Genomic DNA, 11068 nt, shown 5'->3' on the forward strand with positions numbered 1-11068 from the left:
TGTAACCATTTGCCATAAAATGTGTATTATATCGCGAATGTCGGATGTGCTCTTAGGTCCCACAAAAAATACGTGAAAACATCGCTATCCGAGCCCGTAAGACATTCTTTATCTAATATCAACTGCCACAGGTTGCATACAACAACGATATCCACATTTGGCTCATCATCAGCGAAAAAAAAACTATATATACATGAGCTCTTTCAATCTCGCACTTATTTCGGGAATATGCATGACATGGGTAGTACAATAATTTTAAATGATAGATATAATTTGCATACGTGAGACAAACATGTACGATTAAAGGGTTTATGTATTAAAAAGTGATGATATAATAGTACAAATGACAAGGACAAGTTAAAATTGCTTACCAAAAATGAGTGTTGCACATGATCCAATTATAATGCTAAGTATCCAGCATATCGCAAGTAGTTTGCGGGTTCGACTCTTTGAATTCATACCACGATGTCCAAGTGGATTAACGATGGCTTGATACCGCTCAAAAGTTACAAGAGTTACGATACATACAGCTAAAATATACGTAGTGTAAATGGGAGCTACAAGTAAAAAGCAACCCAGTGACCAATTCACAAAAGTGTCATAGCGGACAGGAGATGACAGTAGCGTGTAAAGTATACCAACTGCATTTACACCAACGTAAAATATATCCGCACACGCCAAGTGCGACAGGTAGGTATTTGTTATTGTGTGCATTCGCTTAATTCGAAAGACAACGTAGAGAAAACCTCCATTTCCAACCAAACACAGAACAAAAGTTATAGGGTAAATAACACCGATGATAAATTCTTCACTTGGCGTGTAAAGTATAGATTTAGCGGCGAGTTCGTTGGTTAAATTCCAGACAGGAAGAGACCCATCTTTGCAATCTTCCATCATGATGAATATGGAGACGATGTCCCTCGAGATAAAACGGTCAGTTAGAATACGGTACCTTATATGAAATGAATGTCCATTAGCAATGTCCTTAATGCTTCGTGCCGCAAGCAAGTTCATTTACGCTGTTACGGAACTACTTTCTACTTTTTAAGACTAAAAGGTCATACTCATTTGTTTTATTATCAAATTTGTATATTGTGTCGTATTGAACGAGGATACTAAAAGTGGTATAATATTGACAAGACCAACACGTTGGACATTTTTTCTTCTATATAATTTCGTGCGCGTGGGTTAGTAATTATTGTTGAATCGTGCGCGGTGATTTGGCCATATTGTGTTATGATAAAATTGAACATCTTCAAAGCATAGTGTTTGGTTCGGGTAATCATGATAATTCGCAGCAAACAAGTGGGAGAAATCAGCAATACAATAAAAAGCAATTTTGGCCCCTTATGTCTGATACATTTCTAAGGCCCCTTTTAATGTTGTTCTCTTCAAGTTTTACGATTGACATTATAATACATTTATCTCTGCCAGTTTCATGGTATGATTTGGGGATACTTAGACTCCGCTCCCCTAGCCACAAACAGAGCAAAACGGTATCTATATAAAATAAATATCATAAAGTAGAGGTGGCTACGTCGGCATGAAAAGTTATAATAAGTAGGTTCCAAGTAGAGTTTCTTCCACTGATTCGGAGACATGCCGCAAAATAAGGTCATAGGCCTAAATATAATGCTGTGTCGGACATAATCCTTGAACACGGCAAAAGTTCCAGGTCAACAAAAACATCTGCATCCAGCGATGCTGAGGTCTTCATCAGTGCTCGGGCCCCAGTTCTATAAAGTAGAAATACTCGGAGACTCGTTTTGTTATTTTGCGGCATGTCTCCGAATCAGTGGAAGAAACTCTACTTGGAACCTATTTATCTAAAATAAATATCAATATTTTTGTCACTTTAATACTTTAATTTAAAGTTGAGGGTAAGAAAACACACATAGCCTTCTTGGACTTCCGTAAGGCTTTCAATACAATTTGGAGAGATGGAACGTTTGGAACATGGGCATATTAGGGGTCACATTTGGAGAATTATTGACTCTTTGTACCAGAATGTTCAAGCCCAAGTTAAATTTGGCGATATTCAAACTGATTTCTTTCCGAAATTAATGAAGGCGTTAAACAAGGTTGTGTTTTGTCTCCAGTTCTATTTGGTATATTTATTCATGAGTTTAGCAAGCTTCTAAAATACCATGATATTGGTATTGAAGATATACATTTTTCCCTCAAACACCTAAAAATTTTAGGTCTTTTTGGAAAAATCTTCAATACGAAAGGTCACAATTTTCATATGATGAACGGCTATTCATCCCAGCTACATACACTGACATGTCATTAGATTTATACAAAATGTGGTTCATTTTCTACATGTTAACTTTTTATGGGGCATTTTGTATTCAGCTATACATGGACAATATGCAATAGTCAAAGTTGGCAGTTTTATGTGAACATGTGGTCTCATTTCAATATTACCGCCGTCACCTATAAATATTCATGTCCTTACGTTACAGATCCTTAAATAAATCAGTCCATGTTACCAAAGTTTTTGCTGCAAAAATGCAATTCATTCAACCATACTACGGCCAAATATTACCAACTGTCAACAGTAATGTTCCCTCAGGAAAAAGTCACTTTCTGGATAGCTGGACAATTTCTGGATAGCTGGATTGAACAAGGCCATCTGATGTATTTGATTTCTCACCTTTTTTTTTATCTTTAACCTCAAAGAGGTGCGGCAAATTGCCTTTATTTCTTTGTTATTATCTCTTTTCCATATATCCTTATTATATCATAATTAATACATAATATCATGCTTCACTTGATTTGACATTACTCATATTATTATCATACAATATTTTTGATTTGGAATTTCATATTCAATACATCATGTTATCATTTTACAGGCCTATACATATTGGGCCTATATGTATTATTATCATACAATATTTTTTGATTGGGATTTCATGTTCAATACATTATGTTATCATTTTACAGGCCTATACATATAGGGCCTACATGTATTATTATCATACAATATTTTTGATTGGGATTTCATGTTCAATACATCATGTTATCATCTTACAGGCCTACATTGGGCCTACATGTATTATTATCATACAATATTTTTTGATTGGGATTTCATGTTCAATACCTCATGTTATCATCTTACAGGCCTATTCATAATGGGCCTACATGTATTATTATCATACAATATTTTTTGATTGGGATTACATGTTCAATACACCATGTTATCATTTTACAGGTCTATACATATTAGAGCCTCATAGTTTAAGACAAGATTACATAACATTCCAGTACACTTTACCGTACTGCCAACCATTTGAATCAATGTCGATTCTTAACTTTCTTTTCGTGTTTGAAATTATTTGGTCAATGTTTTTAATTTCTTGAATAAATAAACTCGAAATTGGAATGATTTTTTTTCGTATCATTATATATGATTTTTGATTTATAAATTGAATAAGCGCCTAAAATAATCAAAATATTTGATAAATTGTATTCAGATTTGTCAATATGCCATCCACAAATAACTTTTTCTAAACATATATTAAACACTCTAATATTTTGAATATGGCATATAAAGGCGGAAAATTGCTTCCAAAACGATTTATTTTTTGAACATGTTATAAAGAAATGTTCATAGTTGTCAGTACAATTACAAAAGTCACAAATATCAATGTCACTAAGTTTCCATTTGTGGAGATTTCTTCTACATGGAATGAGATTATAAAGAACATTGAATTGAAAATGCTCTAATTTATTAATCAGTCTATTTCGGATTTTAAATAAAAAGATTTTATTCCACGGCTTGTCTACAACATTTAATTGTTTATCCCAGTATTGGATGCAAACTGGTTTCTCGAAACATGTACTTAAAATATTATATATTTCTTTTGTTTTTAGTAAGGAAATGTGTTTAACTTTCTTGTTTTTTAACTCAACTAATGAACTGGGAATTCTCTCACAAGAATATAACCTTTTTTCCTTAATTTGTAAATTCCAAGTTTTTGGGATTGCCTCAATTATTTTGTGAAGGTTAAATATATTCATAGGGCTTACAACCATTCGTGATACCTCTTTTAAATTTAGAAATCTGTCTTCTACTATAATATCTTTCAAATAAATAATACCGGCATTGATCCACTCTTTGAATAATAATATTTTACCTTTACATTTCACATGGCTATTTCCCCACAAAATTGTGTTTGTATTAACATTAGAATCTTTCATCTTGTTTCCCTGCATATAATACCAAGCTTCCAATACATCTTTGTAGAAAAGTGGAAAATCCTTGTACACCATGTTTTTTACATCAGCACTCTTACAATTAAATTCAAGTACTAACGATAGCCCACCAAGTGGTTCAAACCAGTACTTTGATATTCTTTTCCAAATCGCATTGTCATTTCCATCTAACATTCTAGATACCCATTTTATTTTAAGTGCCTGTACTTGATGTTCAAGATTGATCATTTTCATCCCACCTTGCTCCATGCAACCAGTAATAGTTTTTCTCTTTACTTTTTCTGTACCTGAACCCCAAAGGAAGGTAAATATGTGTTTATTAACAGTTTTAAAAACGTAATCAGGGACATGTATACAACTAGCATTGTACAATATTTGTGAAATACCTACTGATTTAATAATATTGACTTTACCGTAATATGTCAACTTTCTGGCTTTCCAACAATTCAGTAATTTTTCTAATTTTTTCAATTTTGGTTCCCAATTGAGTTCCTCGACTTTTTTTTTATTTTTACCAAAATATATTCCAAGGCATTTTACTGGATCTTCCGTCCATTTGATCTCTTTATTTAAACCAGGTGGTTTGTTTTTGCCCAGCCATATAGCTTCTGTTTTTTTCTTATTCATTATAACACCAGATACAGAACTAAATCTTTCTATTTCTTTCATGACATTGTTTGCAGAAACCATGTCATTAACAAAAACCGTAGTGTCGTCAGCTAATTGGACAATTTTAATTTGCAATTCTAGATCATTATTAAATGTGACACCTTTTATATTATCGTTATTTCTAATGCATGTTGACATATATTCAGCAGCCATAATAAATAACAAAGCTGAAAGAGGACATCCTTGACGAATACCTCTGTGTAGTTTAAACGACTTTGATAGCCACCCATTCATAGAAATGCAACTATTTATATTGTACCCCAAAACCAAACCTTTCAAGACACGTTAACAAGAAGTTAATTTCTAACGAATCGAAAGCTTTTTGAAAATCAATAAAGAGAACAGCACATTCATTATCCATTTCGTTGCAATATTCAATAACATCTTCAATCATTCTTATGTTTTGACCAATAAATCTACCCTTAACATAACCACATTGATCAACACTAATTATTTTGTTCAGGACATTTTGAACACGTGATGCCAATACTTTAGTACATATCTTATAGTCATAATTTAACAGAGATATTGGACGAAAATTATCTAAATTATTTTTTCACCCTTTTGTAAAGTAAATTGATTATCCCTCTTCTTTGAGAAAAGACATTTCACCATTTTCAAAACCTTCATTTAATGAATCAGTTACCATTACTTTAATATCCTCCCAGAAACATTTGTAGAATTCTGAAGTTAAACCGTCACTTCCAGGAGACCGGTTTATTTTTAACTGTTGGACAGCTTTTGTACACTCATTTACAGTTATCATACCTTCACATATATCTGATTCTTCATTTGTCAATGTTTCTACACGAATATTATTGACATACGAGTCAATATCTTCATCTTTAATTTCCTTTGACTTATACAAATTACTGTAATATTCTACTGTCTCATTGAGTATATCATCTATATTCGTAATACTTTTACCATTTTTCGACTTAAGCTCCGTAATTGAATTTTTGACTACTTTATGTTTTTCAAGGCCCATAAAGTATTTTGAATTGGTTTCACCCTCTTCATACCATTGTACTCTAGCTCTAATAATTGCCCCTTTGGTAATTTCTTTATATCTTTTTTCTAATTTTGCTTTGGCTTCAATATATTCATTTTTGTATAAATTAGCATCTTTGTCCATTTTATTTTCGAATAGTTGAACATCTTTTTCTAAGTTTTCCAGAAGATTGTTTTTACATTTGGACTTTTTCTTACAATAATCAATAGTGAAATCTCTTATTTTTCTTTTACACAACTCCCATATTAGTTGTTTGGACAATTGCTGTCGTTCACCGTCCTTCCGGCATTTATTTATTACCTGTCTTAGATCTTGTTTGTAATTTTGGTCTTCATTGAGTGATGAATTGAATTTCCAGTAACCAGGACTTGATTTTATTGTTTTAATTTTCAATTTCAATGAGATTGCGTTATGATCTGATTTTATGGAGGGTCTAATATCAGTTTTCTCAACATATTCTTGTAATCTTGTAGAAATTAACCAATAATCTAATCTTGAAGCTATACCTAGTGATAACTGACGCCAGGTAAATTGCCTTTTTCAGGCCATATTTTTCTCCATATATCTAAAAGCTTCAAACGCTTAATCATTTTTCGCAAGTATTTACATTGTTCATAGTTTCCTTTGACACCTTTAGTATCTTTAATTTTATTTTGAACGCAATTAAAATCGCCTCCAACAATCAAAGCATATTTTGCATGTCTTCTAATCCAGTGAAATGTCTTTTTGAAAAACATATCTTTATGCATCTTTTTTTGTTGGCGCATACAAATTAACCAGTGTAAATTTCTTATTTTCTATAGACATATTAACTAAAATTCTTCTACCATCATCTGTTACACATATTTTTTCTATTGCAATATCAAGCTTACTTTTATATAGTATTGTAACACCTTTGCTTCTATTGGTTCCAAAAGAACTAATTATTTCCATGTTCCATTCTTTGGATATAATATTTTCCAAGTTTTTATCAAGATATGTTTCCTGAAGGAAGCAAATATCGGTTTCTTGATTTTTTAACCACTTATATAAAATGATACGTTTTTCTTTATTTCGTAACCCCCTTACATTTAGGGATACAAAGTGTACGTAATTTCTATTCATAGGTATTAGAGTTTATTCACATTTGATCAACATTACATCTTTTAACACAACTACTTTCTTTTTCCTTTTGATCTTGATCCTCTGTTCCTTCTCTTTTGATGGTTACTTTTGCTTTTCTGCTTTCTCTTCTCACCTATCTGGGTCATATCATATATTGCCCTTGGTTGTATGACGCGCTGGTAAACTGGTATAACAGAATTAATGTCTGATGTCATCTGTCAATCAAAGTCCGGCATTAATTACGAGTGTCATGATGAATGAGTTTCTGCACGCGGCGGTAAAACAGTGTGCCTTATGCCCGGCCTTATGTTCAAATATACAAACCGGCTCTGGCTCAACAGTTAAGTCTTAATAATAGGAAGCTCTTTTTCCTGAAGGCATCATGTCACCAATGCCTAGAAAAGTTGCTTTTTTGCCTTCAAAATGCACGGTGGCTTCAATCGTGCTGTGTCAGTGCTACAATTATGTCTATTTCATGTATCAGTAGGCGAACGCACAGGCTATTGCCAACATTTGTAAAAACTCCAAAACTATTTCAAAATATCGCCATGATCGCAAAATTTTTTGATATCACGAGTAATACCTATATCTACCACAAAAAATATTAACACATGCTAATAAAAAGAAGAGAAAGATGATTTGTTCAGAAGTGAAGATGATATTATACTGATGTAAATTTTGTGCATTTTAGAGCATCGACGACGAAGTAGGATGAGATACAGATCGAATTGTTTCCGTTTGGTCTCCTCCAAATTTGCAGAAGCAAAATGCATCACGAAATGCTCCACGGTAAACAGAGCTCGTTGCATTGTAGACAAAAGGATTGATTAGACTATTGACAAAGAGCATCCCACGGCTGAGAGATAATATAGCGTTGTATTGGTCAGGGGTTAATATTCCTTCCCCAGATATGGCCAAGATGATGGCGTCTATTGATGCAATCCGAGTCCAAATCTATAAACATAATTACGGTATGAACACTTTTTTATTAGATTTTAAGCTTAGTACGAATTACCTTTTTTTTACCAAGGGGGGGGGGGCGTACCTAACATATTTTTCTTGTTTTCCCTTACTACTATAATCGACATGTATTGCGTTCAAACTTGAGATTTGGACTAGAATTTGAAATTAAAATTTCCTTTCATATTTAAATATATATAAGGTGGGTGAAAGTCGCATGCTTGTATAATTTATGAGCCCAAAATCTGTATTTGGCCTATGTTTTGTACATATTTTACGCGGGGGCACTTACATAACGAAGTCATGGTGACGTTACGGGGTTTGTTTCTTTTGGCTACTTTGGTATTATTGGATAGAGGGGCTATTATTTGGTACCAAATAGAACAGTTTGGGGGATTGATATAGAAATGAAAATAGGTTTGTACAACAGCTCCCTTAACGCGTGTTAAATGTAACCAACAAAATATCGTCAGTAAAACAATGTAACTAGAATAACACTGAGATATCAACAAGTAAAATTCGTTCGTATCGTGTTGTTCATTATAACATGAATTTAAAAGGAAGGCAATTATAACAATCAGGGTAGGAAAAGAGAAATCGGTATCATAGAAAAATAACAACTCACTTGGCATATGAAGAAGATGGCGCCATTAATGATCAGCATCTTAGCTACCTGATTTCTGAATCTCGATGCTTGCGTTGCAGTCACCCCGTCACCCTCTTGCTTCCCTAGTTGTTCGTCCCCCGTGCTAAGAGCATAAAGGATCCTGGTATACATGTAGATGTTCCATACCAATGCAATGAAGAATGGTACCGACTTACATAACTCGGCAAAGACAATAACCTTTGGATGAATTGCTTGACAGAACTGAATGATATCAGGAAGATGTTGAAAATCGTCACCTTCAGGCCATAATACACAATAGCGGTTGTGCTTCCCTGTTGAATAAACAAACAAACAAAATTAACACACACGCACGATATTTAGCTATGAAAATTACATCGTACCCTTTGCACCGTGCACAAGGAACCAAGCTTTTGAGACCTACTAGTATTTGCCGTAGAAGTGATGATGTAACATGATTAACTACAATAGAATATATCGCCCTGAACTACAAGCAGGTTGCACTCATTACCTGTGTATGTCTGCAATCATATACAATACCGCTGTTTTCAAAGATCCTAATCTTACAGGTGCGAGTGATCAGCAAGATATGAATATTCTATAGAATTACGATCCGGGTCTTTATCCTGTTCTTTGACATCTATGGTTCAATGCAGAGGTACCGCGTGAACGTACTAGTGCCGTGCGATATATTCAAAGATATTATTGTTTTGGTAGTTAATCCTGTTACATCATCACTTCTACGGCGAATACCAATAGTGACTTATGCGCATATATTTAGGGGGGGGTTAAGGCGCGAGCCCGCGGGGTAAAAGCATGGGGCTGCAAAAGGAAAGGGGCGGCAGAAGAAGAAGGGGCGGCAAAATGAATTATTAAAGAAAACATGGCGGAAAAATTATCAAAAATGTTTATAAATTGTGAAACAAATGGAATTATACATAAAAAAATTCTTGTTTATAGGTTGCTAGCGCCTCGATTATCCTTATAATTATTATTATTATTATTTTTGCTCTTCACTTTATCAAAAATTGGGCCAACCTTTTCGGGCGGTTGAAGTGGGCGGCAAAATTTACCATTTCTCCAGTGGTAGGAGCGGCCTGGCTACGCCACTGCTATAAGCATAGTGGCCCATGACAAGAAATGAAACAGAATCGAAAAGAATGCAACAAGAAATACAGTCACTGTGAGTCACAATCCAATTTCAATATCAATATTTATTATAAAATTTTATTGTAAAATAACATCTTGAGGCAAAAACTAAATTGAACAAACAAAATTTATACGTTGTTTAAAAGTACATTTTTTGCATGTTGCTCGGGGGATTAATTTCACCTTGCAAATCCAAAATACACGGCGCAATCTTGTTGCAAGGTGTACTGAGGTGGCAATTGCTTGGAAAATTGCTTCGTGTATATCCAGCTTTAAGACATTCTTTATCTAATATCAACTGCCACAGCTTGCGATATCCACATTTGACACATCATCAGCGAAAAGAAACTTTATACATGGGCTCTTTCAATCTCGAACATTTTTTGGGAATACGCATGACATGGATAATACAATAGTTTACGATAGATAATGTACAATGTGAATACATGAGACAAAGCAATTTTTTTTTCTTTAATGTACAATGTGAATACATGAGACAAAGCAAATAATGTACCATTATAGGGTTTATGTATTAAAAAGTGATGATATACATGTAATAGTACAAATGATAAAGACAGCTTAAAAATGCTTACCAAAAATGAGTGTTGCTCCTGTTCCAACTAGAATGCTAAGTATCCAGCATATCGCAAGTAGTTTGCGGGTTCGACTCTTCGAATTCAGACCACGATGTCCTAGTGGATTAACGATGGCTTGATACCGCTCAAAAGTTACAAGAGTTACGATACATATAGCAGACATGTACGTAGTGTAAATGGGAGCTACAAGTAGAAAGCAACCCAGTGAACGATTCACCCAAGTGTCATAGCGGACAGGGGATGACACAAACGTGTATATTAAACCACCTGCATTTACACCAACGTAAAATATATCCGAAAACGCCAAGTGTGATAGGTAAATATTTGTTATTGTATGCATTCGTTGAATTCGAAAGACAACGTAGAGAAAAGCTCCATTTCCAACCAAACCCAGAACAAAAGTTATTGGATAAATAAGGCCGATAATAATTTCTTCACTTGGTGTGTAAAGCAGAGATTTGGCGACAATTTCGTTGGTTAAATTCCAGACGGGAAGAGACCCATCTTTGCATTCTTCCATCATGATGATTTGAAGACGATGCCCCTCGAGATACGGTCAGTTCAAATACTTTATATTAAATGAATGCCTATCAGCACTATCCTTGATGTTCCGCACACAGTCTAATTAATTTACGCTCTACCATACCGTTCCGGAAGTATTTTCAATTTCTAAGAGTAAAGCTTCATATTGATATAGTGGCTTAAGCAATCATGTGAATGTTTTATAATGAA

General features: G+C 34.0%; 1 protein-coding gene across 1 annotated transcript; it reads right to left on the reverse strand.

Annotated features, from left to right (window-relative positions):
• Nucleotides 1–7639: 7639 nt before the first annotated feature.
• On the reverse strand, nt 7640–10859 carry LOC140157826 (pyroglutamylated RF-amide peptide receptor-like). The gene is made up of 3 exons (XM_072181074.1): nt 10334–10859; nt 8592–8905; nt 7640–7960 (listed from the first exon to the last, which is right to left on the reverse strand). The coding sequence occupies exons 1-3, from the start codon at nt 10857–10859 to the stop codon at nt 7694–7696; spliced, it is 1107 nt and encodes a 368-aa protein (XP_072037175.1). The 3' UTR covers nt 7640–7693.
• Between the last annotated feature and the right edge of the window lie 209 nt (nt 10860–11068).

The sequence above is a fragment of the Amphiura filiformis genome, chromosome 7 (genome assembly GCF_039555335.1).
Source record: "Amphiura filiformis chromosome 7, Afil_fr2py, whole genome shotgun sequence".
NCBI classification, from domain to species: domain Eukaryota; kingdom Metazoa; phylum Echinodermata; class Ophiuroidea; order Amphilepidida; family Amphiuridae; genus Amphiura; species Amphiura filiformis.

Coding starts and splice junctions, on each gene's coding strand:
- LOC140157826 (XM_072181074.1), bottom strand. CDS start 10,859: ATGATGGAAGAATGCAAAGATGGGTCTCTTCCCGTCTGGAATTTAACC. Junction 8,906..10,333: donor AGGAGCAACACTCATTTTTG/GTAAGCATTTTT, acceptor TTTATTCAACAG/GGAAGCACAACCGCTATTGT. Junction 7,961..8,591: donor CCATCTTCTTCATATGCCAA/GTGAGTTGTTAT, acceptor TTATGTTTATAG/ATTTGGACTCGGATTGCATC.